The sequence below is a fragment of the Miniopterus natalensis genome, chromosome 10 (assembly GCF_054644295.1).
Source record: "Miniopterus natalensis isolate mMinNat1 chromosome 10, mMinNat1.hap1, whole genome shotgun sequence".
NCBI classification, from domain to species: domain Eukaryota; kingdom Metazoa; phylum Chordata; class Mammalia; order Chiroptera; family Miniopteridae; genus Miniopterus; species Miniopterus natalensis.
Window position 1 is genome coordinate 78,001,636 of NC_142090.1, and position 17,311 is coordinate 78,018,946.

A 17,311-nucleotide genomic window follows, 5' to 3' on the forward strand; every position below is an offset into this window, starting at 1 on the left:
AAGGCTTAGGAGAACCTGTAATTGCTGTTAGGGGACCGAAACCCTAGAACCCTACTCACCCAGCATCCTTCAGCTCTAACCTGGGAACACCTTGCGCAGCCACAGGCAAGGGTGCCGGGAGGGTGACACGCACTTATTTGCTGATGTTCCTGAATGAAACCCATTAGGTAATTTCCCACGGGTTGTATACGGAGTAATAGCTGCTGTGAGCTGTTGCTCAGTGAGCAGGGGGCACAGAAGAGCCTGTCTGCGCAGCTATAAATCATTTTAATTAGGCTGCTGCAACACGGGCCGAACTACCATTAGCCTTTCTGATTATTGCTCTAAATTGATTTCTTTTCCCACCTCTCATTTTACACTTAGTTTTTAAGGGAATGGTAGGCTATTGCTTATTCTGGGAAATCGACACAGTTGTGAAATTCACTCAGCCACGCTGGAGACTCAGGCTCCTGCTCTGCTTCTTCCAGGCCCCCTCTAGCCATCTTCAGAATCAGTTACTGCCCCCTCTGCCCTCTCTGGGTATTTGTTCCTACCCTGTCACAGAATGTATAACCCTCTCGGCGACCAGCATGTTTGTGTTCATTGGTTTCTCTCCCTGAGCAGACCAGGGGTCACGGCCCGTGGGCCAAACCTGCCCTGGTTTCACATGGCTCACAAACTAAGAATGGTTTTTACATTTTTTAAATGGTTAAGGGGGAAGAAAGAATAATATTTCATGATGCCAGAAAATTATACAGAATTCAAATTTCCATTTCCGTAAATAAAGTTTTATGGGAACACAGCCGCGACCACCTGCTTACGTGTTACCTGTGGCTGCTTTCACACTGACACGGCACTGAGCAGCTGTGACAGAGCCCGTATGGCCTGCAAAGCCTAAAATATTTACTATCTGATCCTTTACAGGAGTGTGGTAACCACTGGAGCAAACAGATTATACGAGTCTCAGGGGTTCTCCTGTTTCTTCTTCTCCCCAACAGCACCAAAACCTGCAAACACTAGGAACATGCCGAACGTGGGATACAGAATTTGGACTCACACTGACTTGAATTTGACCTGAAATCTCTGCGCAGTTGTTGCTTGACCTTAAGCAAGCGATCCAGCCTCTCTGAAACTCAGCTTCCTCACCTGTAAAATGGGCCCAATGGAATCAATCTCCCCCAGAGAGAATGGCCCAGGCCAGCTTCTGGCTGCTTCTGCCAGGAATCCGACAGAGCCACAGCCCAGGGAGGCGGGATCAGCAGCAGCTCGAGGACCAGGAGGCCCTGCCCTGTGAGCTGTCCTCAGGGGCGCCGTTGTCCACCTGTCCCATCCATCACGTCATTACCCCGCACCCCCGAAAGGAGCCTCTCCCCGGGGCGACTCCACTCACCGTTCTGCTGCTTTTCTCCTGCCGACTTCTCAGCTTTGGAGTTTTTCCCACGAGAGCTGTCGCCTTTGCCGGGGCGCGCGCCGTTGGCCTGGTTCTGAGCCTCCCCGGGGGTCGCCTGCTCGGCCGCGCCCCCGCCGGCCTGGCTGCTGGCCTCCGCCGCCAGGCGCGCCTCCTCCTCCGCCTCTTTCTTGGCCTTCTCCTCTGGGTCGGCGACAAGCGACGGGCGAGGGGAGGGACAGACAGACAGGTCGGCTGTTAGGACAGCGGCCTCTGCACAGAACCCATCACCGGCCCTGGTAGTAATGCACTAAAATGACCTAAGGTGCTCCGGAGGGCTTGGGGTTTATTCTCAGCTCATTCAAGTAAGACTGACATTTATATTCAGGAAATAAACAAAAGCGAGTCATGGTTATGTCATTTCTGAAATCAGCGGGCTAGGAGACAGGGAGAAAGTAATCGTAACAATCAATAAACCAATATTGTAATTGGCATTATTAATAATGTTATTATCATCAATAGCCCCCCATCAGTGTGCCCTCTCCGCCAGGTTTTGTGCTAAATCCTTTCCAAGCATTATTTCCTTTCATTCTCAAACAACCTTACGTGGTAGCTGCCACTATTGTAACCCTACTTTACAAATCAGGAATTGGGGCTCGGGGACCATAAAACTCTCCCACGGTCACAGTAAACACTGGAGTTTCATGGAGGTTTGCTCAGGACCTGGAGTTTAAACATAAGCAATTGATTATAAAATAAAAAGGCAGGAAAAATAACCACCTCTAGAATAATACAGCTTCAGGTCACTGGAAAGTTAGAAGTCAGAAGAGGGTAATTAAGTCTCTGCAAACGTGATCTGCAAACTGCGCGCAGATGAGATGCGGCGCTTGGTTTGCCCAGTGCCCTGATCTGTCTTCCCCTTAACGAGAGGGCGTCAGCGGCTGAGTATGAAAGGGTCTGGCTCTGGGTGTAATCCAAACCATAGCATAGCTGCATCTAGCCGAGTATTCATGAAAACATCGGTTTATTCATTTAGCTAGTATTTCTCGAGCAGCTACGGCGCTGAGCACCATTTCAGGCACCGGGCACGTCGCAGCAAGCAGACCTACTTTCCCAGCAGGATGTATTTAGAATTTACAATGAAAGGTAAAGAAAGACTTCTTTACAAAATAACACAATTATGTGCATATATCGTATAATATGCCTTCTGACTTCTACAGAAAGACACAACTAAAGAGTAAAAGAACAGGCTTTCAGAAGATGGTGAGACGAGCCAGCATTCTCTGCAGGCCGCAGGGCCACAGAAAGCCTGCTGGAATGTTCGCCCAGCCTTCCTCTCCTCCTTCTGCAGTGCCTGAGGGCAAGGTCAAAAGTCCTATCCGAAAGACTTAGATATGTGACAGATGGTGGTTTCCTTAACCAGTAACATAGGTGAGAAAAAAGATGACTGTTGTGACTATGCAGAGAGGGAAACTGAGGCATGGGGCGAGAGAATTCATTCATACTCAGGCTTCAGATACAATACTTTATAATGTCTTCATAGAAGCCCCACTGAGTCTGTGTCAACCTTTCAACATTCAAAACATCCCCAAGTTAAAAATAATTTTGATTAAAAAAACTGAAGGTGTTAAAGTCTCGTTTGCCACAAAACAGCATAAAATATTGTCTAAGCAAGAAAAATTCACTTGACAACTGAGTCAGACCAATTTTCTACGGGAAATCTAGCAAAAATGAAAACTGGGCAAGGGGTACCTTTCAGAAACAAATCTGTTTTTGCTCAACTACAGTTGACAGCAGGCAATTAATGTTTAAATTAATGAATGGCAGCTCTTAGGACATCATAATCAACTCCGATCCGAGCTGGCCCCACTCTAGGATTCCTTTCCCCGCAGCAATCTCACTCCAAGTGGATGGCTCTGCATTGCCCTTCACCTTCCCCACTTCCACCTCTTCCTCATATTTCTGAAATACCTGATATTAGTTTGATCAACCATCAGCACTTAAAGTGGTGCTACTCAAAATAAACACATCAAGGAGAAAAAAAATTAAATCAACAGGAGGTAGGTCTGTTCCACGGTAACCAGATTCCCTTATATTTTCAGGGTGAGATTATTAATACACATAAAATTTTTCTACGATGAGAAACAGTAGGTGAGAGCACAATTAATCTGTATGTGCTAAAAGATTCCAGCAATGGCACATGTGCAGAAAATTAACTTTTTGGGTCTTAGGCTTAGTAGTATCCTTGGCACCCTGGGTCTCTAGACTAGCAGAAAGCAAACACGTGGTTCGAGCCCATTTAAGACTATCTGTGATGTGAGTCCTTTTGAAATGGCCAAAAGCAAGCAGCTAAAGAGTTAAAGTAGAGCAGAGCCCTCGTGATCCATAAATTACAGTCCTCCTGAGAGCTGCTTCTATCCCACACTGAATGTCCGTGCAGTTTTGGAGAAATACATTGATTTCTTCATTTAATTTGCCTTTCTGAATAATGATACTATAGGCACTTGGTTAAAATAGTATTGGGCTGGCTACCCCTTAATATAATTTTCTGAAATGCCTTCTTAAACTACTTACAAACCAAGAGAAAGAAAAAGAGAAAACTACTAACTGAAAGGATTATCCAGAATACTTAATGGATTTTGAACAGTCAACTCTCAGTTATTTACAATGCCAACAGAAAGGTACTTCTAGGCGTCTAAGGACTCAGGTGTGCCCACTGGTCCTTTCTAAAAGTGCAGAAGCACTCCAGCTAACAGGAAAATTCAATATTAAAAACTTCAGAATAAGGAAAAGATGTTAACACTGTTCAATAAAACTAGTAAAGCTTAGTGTTTAAAGGTCATTGCTGTCAAGCTAGAAATAAAACTTGATTCAAATATTTAAAATAATGTTAAACTATAATTATAAAATAACAATTTACTTATAATCTCCTAGATTGAAAATCTCACTGCAATAAAAATTGACAAATATGGAGAAAGTAAAAATTCCATAAATTTCTCAGCATTTGCAAAGGAGTACCATTACGCACTATTTGATATTTACAATGATAGAAGCACAATTCAATAAAAAAGTGATGGTGATCTCTAGTAAAACAAAAACAGGATGTAGTTTAAAAGACCATAAGCAAAGTTCAAAGGCGTATGACAAACGGGCAGGGCAGAAATTGCAAGATATTTTGTCAACTGAAAAATTACCAGTCTTAATATATGAGGAGTTATTATGAATCAATAATAAAAATATAAACATCCTAATAATAAATATGAAGAGGAAAATATGGGGAAATAGGCATTCTCACTATACTTCCACTGGGAGGGCACACAAGTTTTAATAAAAAAAAAACTTTTTGAGAAAATGTTGCTAATAGATAGCAAGAGCTTTAAATATTTTTCATTTCTTTTGACAAAAGAATTCCACATGTAAAAATTTATCCTAGACAATCAGAGGAAGGCTCAGAGACTTTTGAACGCGTATGTTCATAAGGATGCTATAAACAATAATGAAAAACTGAAAACAAAATGCACAACAGAGGAATGGTTCGACTATGGTATTACATACAATGCAGCCATTTAAATCATGCTTTCTAAGACTATTCAGTATCAGAGTAAAATGCTCAAAATAGAAATAGAGAAGTAAAATACAAGACAATATTCTACTATGATCCCAATTTATGGGGAAATTTTTTACTCGTATGAGTGCATGGTGAATCAAATAAAAAAGAATCACATTGGAATTTCAACAATAGTTATATCTGGCTAGAGAGATTATAAGTGATTTTTATTTTCTTTCTATATCTATTTTTTATTTGTATTTCGGCATTACAACCTAAACATGCATTATTCTTACATCAGAAAAACAAAACAAAACAAAACAAGGTTTAAAAAGTACTAAATAATGAATGGAAATTGTTCAACATTGGTCAGACCTATACATCTTTGTTTGGCTATAAAAAATATTGATTTAATTTTTCCTAACAGCTATGGGCTCTGTGTGGCCTACCCAGCTTTGAAAATCACACTGGTTAATAAAACCAAGACGTTAGGTCCAATCCCATTTCTGGTCTCCGAGTCAGCTCTATAATGTGTCTTCTCAGCCCCCAAATGGAACTCGCTCAGAAACTCTACCTGCACTTGCCCAGGAGCGCAGGTGAGGGGGATTCAATTCGCCCTCACCCCGCTACCTGGCGTTGGCCCGACAACCAGCCGATCCTCCCACGAAATATGCATGACCCGGGCCCTGCCTTCCCCCTGCTCCCTGTTCCCTATTTCTAAATACAACCCCTCCTTCTGGCTCAGCCTGGGTATTCCGCAAGTCCTGGCTACAGAGGCCTTCCCAGTGCCCCAAGTGCCCCAAGCAGGAGGAGGGACAAGCCCTTTCGCGCTTCCCAGATGGCTGAAGCAGGTCTCTGCGAGCATTCCTGATAGATGTAATAAATCTTAGCTCTTTGTGTACCTGTCCTTTTCCAAGGCCCCGGTAAAGAAGGCGCCCACCGCTCCCCCGGGTGATTAGTTTCCGGAGGTAATTTTAGGAAGGCAGGTCATTGCAAACGGATGATGGAGCTACCTCTTGAAATTGCACGTTGTCGGGAACCGGGTTTGCGAGTGTAATGAGTGTAACTGAGTGTGGGAGCGTGCTTCCTCGGAGACGACGGACACAGAGGCTGCTGTCCCCGCTTGCAACGCCCGCCACCAGGGGGGATTTAAAGGTTGAAGGCGTCTGAATGGACGGGGAGAGGCTACTTTTAAAATACGGATGAGGCACTGGCTCCCTCCAGAGTTCAGGGTGCAACATTTGTCCCAAAATGGTAAGGGCCCAAAGATGCCTTAAAAGCACCACAAATACAAGCCCGTTGCCCCGCCGGAAATAGGATCGCCACCTGGATAGGATTCTGCGGATAAGTCACAGTGGTTGTTCTTTGAATAACTCCAGCTCCAAGTGAGGTCCCTTCGCTCCCACACTGGAGCAGCACCCCGATGTACGAGGGACAGGGACGGCCAGCTCATGCTCTGCCCAGCCCCCCCTTCTCCCTCTTGTGCAGACACGGTGGATGCAAGCATGGAGCATTGTGTTTGGGGACGACACCCTCCTCGCCTGCAGTGAGGGTGGCTCGGGGCTGGTGGGTTTCGGGCGACAAGAGCAAGGCCTTCACTAAATTCCCGTTCTTCCTTTGAAAGAAAGTCTGCAGCGATGTCCCTTCCCCCCGGGAGACTGTGAGCTTTGAGGACAGGATGTCTGTCACTCATCTCTGCACCCCAGGCACAGAAGCTGGCACACAGTAGGCACTTGACAGATGTCAGCAGAAGATGACTGCTGTTGGAGGCTCACCTCCACAGATCCAATGGGGTCAGGCCCTTCACGGGGCACTAAGAGCCATCGGGGCGTCACAGCTTCATACCCCTCATCTGGGGGGCACGCCCTCACCTAGACTACGGTAGGAGCACATAGTATGTGCTGACCACGTAGCACCTGCTCCCCAAACACGAATGCATGGCGCACAAATGAATCTCAGCTCTCGAAAAACACAGGCGTCAGTCATCTTTCTGTGCGTCGTTCTAAGAGGCATGACTTTCCTGATGTGAATTTTGATGATGTTTACTTCAGCCAGCTTCTGTTTACGTGCAAGTTACCGTCATCTCGGAAGGTCGGTCTGAGTAATGACTAATGGGAAATTGTGAACTTGGAAGGAAAATAACAGCGCTTGTCAGAAAATTGCAACTCCTTGGGTCCCAACACTATGGCGGCGGCTTTGGACAGGCTGTGCTCAGGACGAAAGGCCTCAGGGCTGTGCCTCACGCTATGAAATGAGTGACGTGATGGTCTCGCAGAAGCCGAGAACCAGCAACACCCACCCTCCGTTCCCTTCAGACCAAGAGGAGTGCAGTCACCCGGCACCAAGGTCAGGCTGTCGGGAGGCCCGGGGGTCTGCGTCACCCTACCGCGCATCGAGTTTTAGATAAACTGAGGATCAAAAGAGGGCGGACACTTTCCCAAACTGGTAGCTACGGCACAGTCACAGCCACGTAAAGCTCACACAGGGAGTAGGGAACACTAAGAACTATGTGTTGGGCCGGGCGGGTACTAGACCTATCGGGGGATCACTTTGTAAGTTATAAAACGTCTAACCACTATGCTATACACCTGAAACCAACATAAAATAATATTTAATGTCAACTTTAATTGAAAAATGAAATTTAAAAAGGGGTAGGCGCTAACATTCGGCAACTTGAGTCTCTATCTCGAGACTCTGCTTCATCTGCAACACCTGTGATTCAGGGGTGGCAATGCCTTGTGCATGAGTGGGTGCTGGGCGGTTCGCACAGGTCTCCTGGAAGATCCCCGGGGATGGCAGGTTACCTTTGGGCACCTTGGCCCTCCATCGCTCCCGATTGGTGTGCACGACCTCAGTCCACGTGGCTTTAAAGCTCTTGTAGTCGACAGGGATGACAGCACTGCTGATCGCGGCGCTCCCTTCCGAACCAGCGCTCTTCGCACCCGATCGCTTTGGGTCCGCCGCACTGAGGCTGTTCAGGCTGCAGGGCAAAGAAAAATCACACACGCACAATCAATCAGGCAAGATGGGTTGGAAGCGCCGGGCTGGTGTTTGGAAAACGTAGGCCCGTGAGCAAACTCAAACAAGGAGCGGTTAGCGCTCAAGTTATGCCATGAAATTCCTTGGTCCTGAGGTTTGCAGTTCTTATTTTCCATTTGTGACAGGTGGAAAATTCTGTATTTTCAGCAGGAAAAGAAAATCAGTATTTCAGCCTCCTGAGTCGTGATGTTCCCAATATTTTTTTGTTGTTGTTTATCGGTAGCCTCTTTTTCAATATGACTAGAATCCCCAAGTGATTTTTCTGTCCTCGATTTTCTGAAATTAACTACTTTGAACTTGAGCTTCAACTTGGTCCCACAGTTCCTCCACCTGCTTCCTCACTGACTATTATTCCAAGTAACTCAGCCACTCAGTCCTATTTCTCTCCAGCCCTGCCTCCCCCTGCCCTTGGGGGCCTCTGGTCCCAGGCTCCCCGAGGCCGGCGCAGGGTGATTTCCTTACGTTCCTGGGGGAAGGTGGAGAGGCAGAGGCCGTTCGGAGACCAGTCATGCAAGAGACCTTTTTTTATATCAGCATCACATTACGCATTAAACACGGGCAGATTTAGAAAGTGCCATCCCTCTGGGTCACTTCAAAGAAAAATAGCTCACGCTCCGGGTGGCTAAGCAGGGACTGGCATGAACACAAGCCACCGAATGACACCAAGGCCGCCCAGACAAGCAGGGGACATTTCAGCCCAGTGTCTGCAGAGCTGGGGCTGTGGGGCTCAGGCAGGGTCCTCCGCCGGGGCAGCCTCGACTGGGTCTATCCACCTTGGGCGTCCCTGGGGTCCCACTGCCCTAACATTCCTCTTGCCTTCCCGCCTCCCTAGTTACTCCACCTCTCGCTCTTTTCTTCTCTTTTTTGTTTTCACTCCATTCCTTTCCTTCCTGCTCTACGACAGCCCCAGGTTTTGCGTGGACAGGAGGAGGGGTAGTAATACAACCAGCAAAGACCAAGTGTCAGCGCAATTGTAGCGCACGCTTCCTCCGTGCTGGGCCTCGTCGCAGGGCTTTAGCGAGGCTGAGTAACCGACAACCCTCCCTGCGACCTATGAGTGTTAGAATCCACATTTTCTCAGGTGCGGAAACTGAGGCATCTTGCCTGCGACTGCACAGCTGAGTAATGGGATCGGGGTGTTTAAACCTGCTGGAAGCAAAGGCGCCGAAAGAGGGAATGAGCCGGGGGACAGATGCTCTACAGGGTACCTGCCAGTCATCATTTAGACCACGGTCACCCCCTTCCAGGCCAGCCCGGACAGTCCGAATGGTGTAACCCCCACCCCCCTGAGAAAAGGAAGAGGCAGGCATCTGTCCTTTAGGAAGGAGGTGGCGCAGACATCACGTGAAATACGCCGCCAGCCCTTCCAGAGGAAGGATCCTGTCCCCGGCCCAGGCCGAGCTGACCCCAGCCTCCAAGCCCGCCACTGACCTCGAGCGCCGCTGCCCCGCCCCCGCCGTCTGGGAAGGCTCGTCGATTAGGGGGTTCACGATCTTCTCAGTCATGTCCGTGAGCACCGTGAAGGTGGGCTCCACGATGAAATCGATAAAGCCTGCGGGGAAACAGCGACGCTCCAGAGAAACTACGTGGGAGCCTGGGCCTTCCCGCAGCTCCCCACGCAACCCGACGAGCCTCAGCTTTCCAGAGCCCCCTACGGGAGCCCCGGATCCCATCAGGGACAGCAGGTCGGTCTCGTTCATTTCATCTGTTCCTTGATTTGAATATCGTGAGTCAGCGCCATTTCTCCTACAGAATTTTCCTGTCGTTTTTTAGTAGATAGTCCAATACAGTGCTTAAAAATACAGATTCATCATCTGCTATATGACAAATGCATAAAAGTGTATAAAGAACGTAACGTGCCTGCCCTTGGATCACAGGACAGATTAAACGAGCACAAAAGTGGCCCCTAGAGTATCAGGAAAGAAACAAAGGAGAAGCCCAGTAAATGTCCCTGAGGAGAAATGCCTTGGAGACGTCGAGTGCTGCATGGAAACGGGCTTCCTGCCGCTGGTTCTTGCCACCGCCTTGGAAAGCTGAGGCCCCTTTTTCTCTAGGCAGGATGATGGACCAGCGATGTCACTGTCTGCTCTCCCCGTTTGGGGGGGAAGGGTGGGGAGAGCAGTCCGTCAACCTGCCAAGCCGAAGCCAGGAAGGAGCACTGCAGAGGGAGCCAGGTTCCCAGCGGAGAAGGCCTGGGGGCCTCTGACCTTACGTCCGGACACCCCTCTCCGGTTTTGCCTTCCACCCAGGGCCCGGCAAACACGTACCTACTTGCGACTGAGCAACCATGGTCGACTTCCTGTCACACAGAGGCGAAAAAGGCAGCCCCAGCTCCGCTTCTCTGTCCCCCTAGAAAACAGGAGGCCACAGTAAATGAAGAACGGTAGGCCGAGCCACCCAGATTTTATTTAGCGACTTCGGTTGCCACGATGGCCAGTGGCCTTTATTTTAATTATTACAATTACATTATGGAGTAAGTCCTTATGGGGCCTGCTTCTCTGCATAGAAAACACCAAGAGGCTGCAGCCCGCCGGGGCTGATCATTCCATCCAACTACAGACGCCAGGGAGCAACAGGTCCCCGAAGAAGGGAACAAAAGCGACGGGTCCTGTGGCCCAGAGCCAGCGCGCAGTCAGAATCGCTGTGTTTTCCGATTGTCTTGTGCTGATCCCTGCGGCCTTTCTTGAGTCAGTGACTCCCTCCCAGCTGTGGGCAGCTGTTCAAGACACAAATTCAAACTGGCCTGATGCAGATTTCTCCTCCTGTGCCACCCACAACCACGCACAACTGGAGCGCATGCTTCTGGGCTCTTAACCGCAGGGCCCAGGCCATAAGGAAAAGTGGGCCGAAGAAGCAGAGCAGGAAACAACTGCTTGTGCTGATCGACTTCGACAGTAATAACACGATCCGCAATCTCACCAAAAAGTGTCGCTCTCATGAGCAAGGGCTATGGAAAGTCTAAATAATGATGCAGAGGGTTTTAAAGATCTGAACCAGCATCTCAATACTTCAATCACACACTCTGAGGAAAGGGGCCATATGTCACCCTCTAACAGCAGTGACGCTGTGTTCATTCGTTTTATTATGAAAGAATCTGCTAAGGTTAATGGCTACTGACTTGGCCTTGAATCTGGCCTACCTCCCACTACCTGTGTGATCTCAGGAAGTTTACTTTCTCTATATTTCACTTTCAAGATCTATAAAATACGGGATAATAATTCCTACCTCATGGAGTTACAGTGAGGATTGATTGAGAAAACGTATGCAAATATATAAAAAGAACTATGTTTGTTTCCCAATGGGTATCTTTAATATTTAAGTCAAGATCTGAGAAACATTTAGTGAATTTGTTACATTGAATACACTCTGATTATAATAAATACCACGGATAAATTAATAGTAAATAAAGAGTAGTAACAACCTGGTTCAAAAACCAGGCTTAGTTCAAAAACAGTGTTTTTTCTTTCTAAGGCAGGTTGCCAAAGAGAAAGAAGGCTAGTTCACACACACACCTATGGAAAGGAAGGAAAAGGAGTGGGTGTCTGTGAAAGGTGGGGCCACAATGGGCGCTGGGGACATCCAGGGGTCTCGGGAACAGTCCTGAAGCGGCTCAGTTCCTTCTGCACCCTCCCCTGTATCGACACCCATGGGACACAACGCTCCTGTTTCCCAGGATGCCTTGCTGGAGGCTGCCCTCTCTCTCAAGTGGTGTGATAAAAGTTATTTACTCCCCAGCTACTTCTGCTTGAGCAGGATGAACAGAGAGGATATTCATAACACATTGCAGTTGTGCAGATGGCTGAGTGGCACGCTCGGCTGACGCAAAGCCCACTCTTGCTCCCTAGGAAGCAGGAGTAGCAGCTGTTTTGTTGGTGCCTTTTAATGGGGGTGGTTAAGAAGGGGTGGTGAACACCAACCACTTGATGATTAATATATATGCTTCTTCTTTTCTTTGAGTGTGAGAAGCAGTGTTCTTTTTTTTTTAATTTTTGTTGAGTTTATTGGGGTGACATTGGATAATAACATTATACAGGTTCCAGGGGTACGATTCTATGATACATCATCTGTATATTGTGTTGTGTGCTCACCACCCCAAGTCAAGCTTCCTTCCATCCCCATTCATCCCCCCTTCACCCACCCCCTTTCCCTAGCATTAGTTTGGACTTTATCACTGAAAAAGTACATGTTAAACAGCTTATCCCATGAACTTGCCACACCCACATCCATATAACACATACATCTTTGAGATTTGAGCTGAGTACATGCAACTATTAAAAGCCTATTTTAAAGTAGTGGTCATTGAATTTCTTTTGGAAGACAGATACATTTATGGGTTAGAAAAAAATAAATGTGGAGAAAATGATATGAAAAAATGTACTTCTACCAATAAATGTTACTTGATTGATAGATATTTTATGACTCCATATCTACTGGCCTTTGTGGAATTATTCATACACCTCCCTCTTTACTAAAGAGGTCAACATTTTCAACCTATGACAGATCAATTTTTTTAATGACATATAAAACACCTAAGTGACATAATTAATAAGGTGAATGTTCCTGGTATCCTTTGAATTCTATACTCCACAAGTGAGAAATAAAATCTACTTTTCAAGAGCTGTGAACACTCACAAGAATTGATTGTGCTGTAGGTGGCAAACAAATCTCACAATAAAATCCAAACCATGAAAAAATTCTGTGTTCAGATTTCAATAAGCTATAAACTAATTATAAAGCTAGAAAGCAAAAGAACCTACCACTGGGGAGTTGTAAAAACAAACACCTCTATCTGAAGCAACTCTTGGGTATAAATAAAATCTAAACCAAAATTACAGAATACTTAGGAAAGAATGTTCGTGAACCTCTGAGATTCATGACAAGAAAGAGAAAAATGCCCAGCCTTGTATTTTCTAAAATTAAACAGGTAGAACACAAAGAAATGAATGAAGCACCCAACTCAGGGACTTCACAAAAGAACAGAATAAACTCAAGCAGAAGAGATGAATTAATAAAAATGAAAACACCAATTAAGGCATTATAAAATGGGAGGAAAAATGAAACAGTCAGTTAACTTCATAGAGAGGAAATGGGAGAAAAACACTAATATATGAAATGGGAAAATAACCACAGACACAGAGGAAATTCAGAGAATTACAGGAGACATCTACGAAATATAAAAACACACAGCAAAAACAGGAGAAACGAACCTCAAGACTTTTACAACATGCATTTACCAAAAAGGCAAATGTACACTTGTTTAAAGTCAATATTTCATTGAAAAGCACCCTGAGGCAGTGGCTTGGACTTTGTAAAATATGGTTATAAAATTTAAAGATGTAACTTACTCTTTCAGCAAAGCCTGGAAGGTCTGGTATCGACACTGAGGCTATGCCCTTATTTTAAAATATAACCCAACTTCCAAATGTAATTGTTTCAAGGATTCTAAGGTCCCATTGAGAATTCCCATTTGGTGTCCAATTTAAAATCTGTAGTTAAGAGTGAGGCAACATTCTTCTTACATGGGTTACTTACAACGGCTTGTGACATCTGGGCTAAAATATTAAGTCAATAAAAATAATTGACTGAATCATAATGACTCAAAAAACAGTTCCAGTCCAGTGAGCTAACATTCCATTCCCAACAGGCAAGAAATTCAATATGGTTCTTTTCACATTGCCTCTGGCACATTCCCATTCAATTCAAGCATATTCGTGTACAAACAAGGTTTCCTTTACGGAAAAAAAAAAATGTTCACATATTTAAGTGATTTCTCACATTCACTCTCTCACAATTAAAAATAGAAATTACTTCAATACCTCAAACTTATGTGAGTTGGCTATGATCTAACTTTGACTGCCGGTTAAATACTCTTAGCTACAGGGGTGTTGCTACAAAAGTAGTATCCAAAGAAAGCATATGATAAGGGGAGTGGATGTTTGGAGAAAATACTCTCACTAATATTAGAAAAATTGCTTCCGGAAAAGTGGCTCAAAATTAGCCCTCGATTAAGGATGAATTTGTAGAGTGATTCTTGTATACGCAACAGAGCCATGTCTGGACTTTCCTAGTTCCTCCCGCACCATTGGGTTCCCCTTGAGAACATCTGGGAGGCCAAGCAATGACTGTGCAAGGAGGGGGGGGGTAACCATATGCCGAGTAGGGTCCCTGCTGCTGTAGTCATGTAACACTTTAGGGGGCACATGTGACATGCACCACAGACAAAATGAAGAAAATGTAGAACACGTAATGCTGGAAGGACCCTCCAAAAACATCTAGTCCAACCTTCCTTTAAGTTCCACCAACCTTCCCTGCCCCCACCCCCCAAAAAAACCAAGTCACAGATAAGACCATTGGGAACTAGAGGAATGATTTGGTTAATCCCAGGCCACAAACTAGTTGGAATAAAAACTCCAATAAAAGGCCTTCTGGACATTAATATGCTGTTAACTCTAGTCTCACCTCCATTACCAGATATCGTGCACAACTTCAGAAGAAGAGAAACACACAGATGCCGTCTACAATTTCTCCATTCAAACTAGAACCCTAAGAGTAAGAATAATTCCTATCCAAAGGTCTGAGTAACCAGTGAAAGAGCATATCTCTTGTTCGTTTAGGAGACAAAGTTGAGACCAGTGTTAATAAGGAGTGTTTTATGGAATCTCAGAGGTCTCTGAATCCATGATGTGAATCTCCCTTCCTTAATTAACAAGAATTAACCAAATTAATAGCATTAACTTGAATTAACTGTAATTTAGGTCCCACAATCTACATGACATACTGACTTTGTGGACAAAAAAAGGGAGGGGGGTGCTGAAAGTGACCTCACAGGGTGATCTGATCATAAATTCCTAACTGGGCAGGTCACAGTGGGTAATCATGCCCCAGGCATATAACTTCTTTAGTAAAAGGCTTATCTTTGCCTTAAGCAAGCCCTGTCCATTGTTTCTGTGCATCTAGGTTAACACACCTTTGAAATGCCTCTTTTTCGGACCCCTCAGAAGCATAACCACCCTCAAGAGAGCACATAATCTTGTTAACTGTCCTGCAATCCAATTCCTGCCTTGCTTTCTCCCACCTTCAAGTAATCTTCCTTAGTTTCCCTCCTTAATTCCAATCGCATAAACTGCAAAACTGTTATCATCCAGAGCATTTGAGATTTTGATCCTGGCAATTGTTATCAATTTGGCTCAAAGAAACTCTTATAAAAATTCTCTACAGGTCTGAATGTTTCTTACAGCAACACCTTTAACCTCAGGACCTCTCATCAGAACAGATGTTTTAATGGTAACTCTTCTTGAGAAGACATCAGTCTTCGGGCTATATGTTTATTTTACTTCTTATTCCTCTACTTCTATGCACATTTAAAAATATTTTATTATTTATAAATATCATAGAAGACTCTGGCTGTTCTTGCAGAAAACACAACCCTGTGTCTTAGGATGTAATAAATTTAAATATAATTGGAACAGTGGCTTCTATTGATTTCCTGACCCCAATTACCACATCTGGCTTTAGAATTTGACAACATGGTTTCCTAGCTCAAAAGAAAGAAACAACCCAACCAATTATAACAGTTAAAGATTAACATCTTGCCCGGCCGGGCATGGCTCATCGGTTGAGCGTCGACCTAGGATCCAGGCGATCGGGGTTTGATTCTGGGTCAGGGCACATGCCCGGGTTGCGGGCTGCAGCCATCAATGACTCTCTCATCACTGATGTTTCTATCTCTCTCTCTCCCTCTCCTTTCCCCTCTCTGAAATCAATAAAGATATGTTTAAAAAAAAAAGATTAACATCTTAATCCCATGGGGCATTGCTACACTGGTTATCATTTGGTCAATCCACTAGAAAAATAAATAAATAAAATGGTCCCTCAGATGACATTTTGACCAAAGACTGCCACAAGAAAATGCATTTTTTTCCCAAATAGAAATGCATAGGATAGAAATACCATAATGTTCTGAGAGTTAGAATTTAAGTAAGATTCAAACATCACATGACCAGAAGGCAAAAAAAATATCTGAAAACCTTCCCTCCCTAAGGAAAATTATTGCAATCTCAATGGTCCTTATCATATCATGGTTGAAATACAATATTCAGAAACTATTCAGTGCTGAAAGCCCTGAGGACAGCAGAACAGCAAGGCACCTGTCTGAAGAATTCCTCCAGCAGCGACATGGTCCAGCGGTGGTGGAGCTCCCACGCCTTGGCGGGATGGCTGATGTCCGCCGTGTGCAGCATCAGGGATAAGGCTTTGGGCTTCTCAATCCTGCAAACCCAAAGGAACCAAGCGCGTGCTGATCAAGCTCTCGGAACCTCAATAACAGTTTCATTAAAAAGCAGTAATGTTTTCATCCCTCCCATTCTCCCTCTCAGCCCCCACTTCAGCTGAACGGGGGGGAAAGTCATGTCACTCTACAGCTGAAATATTCTCCAGCTAGGCCTCCATGCTTATTGAGCTGGACACTTAAAAACTGACTCTGAGCTATGTCTGGAATGGCCACATCATTCAAAGAGACAAAAATCTGCCCAGCTGGTGTTGCTCAATTAGTTGAGCACTGTCCCATGTACCAAGAGGTCGCTGGTTCGATTCCTGGTCAGGACACATGCCCAGGTTGTGGGCTCGATCCCCAGTAGGGGGCGTGCAGGAGGCAGCCAATCAATGTTTCTCTCTCATCACTGATGTTTCTACCTCTCTCTCTCCCTCTCCCTTCTTCTTTCTCTAAAAAATCAATACTAATTTTTAAAATGTATATATTTTTAAAAGACAAAAATCCAAGAGTCACTCACTGACTTTTATGAGTTGCCTCTGCATTGAGTAGATTTTTTATAATTTAGTTTCCTGCAGAAAAATATTTTCAATTCTAATTGGGGCATATTCTGACTGTCCTTTTTATTTATTTCAACCCTGATGAGAATCTCTCTGCGACATGTGCAATTCTCATGTTCTTGCCTCCAAATATCCCCAGTTTATGAAACCATTTGGCAAAGGTCTCCGAAGGAGGTGCACTTTAAAGGTTCAAGGACATGGACGCGTTCCAGCTCAAACACCTGTGAAAACAGTGTCACAGGCCCACTCACGCTTCCGGCTGCTGCAGAGCTGTCTTCATCGCTTTGATCTGTTGGAAATGACAGGACATATCCGTGGCCATCACCATGTCAATCACCAAGGTCCGAAATTCCCTTTCAGGGACGCCCCATGGAGAAAAAAGATGAAAGTCAAAAATGGGAAGTAAAAATTAGTTTATTTTTGCCACTGCCAAGCAAAATCAGTTAATTAGTTGTGACATTTCTTATCTAACTTGAACCTGAAAATGACTCACAGGTCCCTTAGCTGCTCATTTTTTAAAAATCTCTTTT

The 17,311-nt window shown here is 45.1% G+C and overlaps 1 protein-coding gene across 1 annotated transcript in view; it reads right to left on the reverse strand.

Annotated features, from left to right (window-relative positions):
* PDE1C (phosphodiesterase 1C) overlaps positions 1-17,311 on the reverse strand; it is a 288,209-nt gene that overhangs the window by 40,534 nt on the left and 230,364 nt on the right. Inside the window, exons 13-18 of the mRNA XM_087821246.1 lie at positions 17,033-17,134; positions 16,100-16,220; positions 10,220-10,301; positions 9,384-9,504; positions 7,718-7,893; positions 1,370-1,570 (exon numbers count right to left, since the gene is read on the reverse strand). Coding sequence (XP_087677372.1) covers positions 1,370-1,570; positions 7,718-7,893; positions 9,384-9,504; positions 10,220-10,301; positions 16,100-16,220; positions 17,033-17,134 — 803 coding nt within the window. The remainder of the gene's footprint in view (positions 1-1,369; positions 1,571-7,717; positions 7,894-9,383; positions 9,505-10,219; positions 10,302-16,099; positions 16,221-17,032; positions 17,135-17,311) is intronic.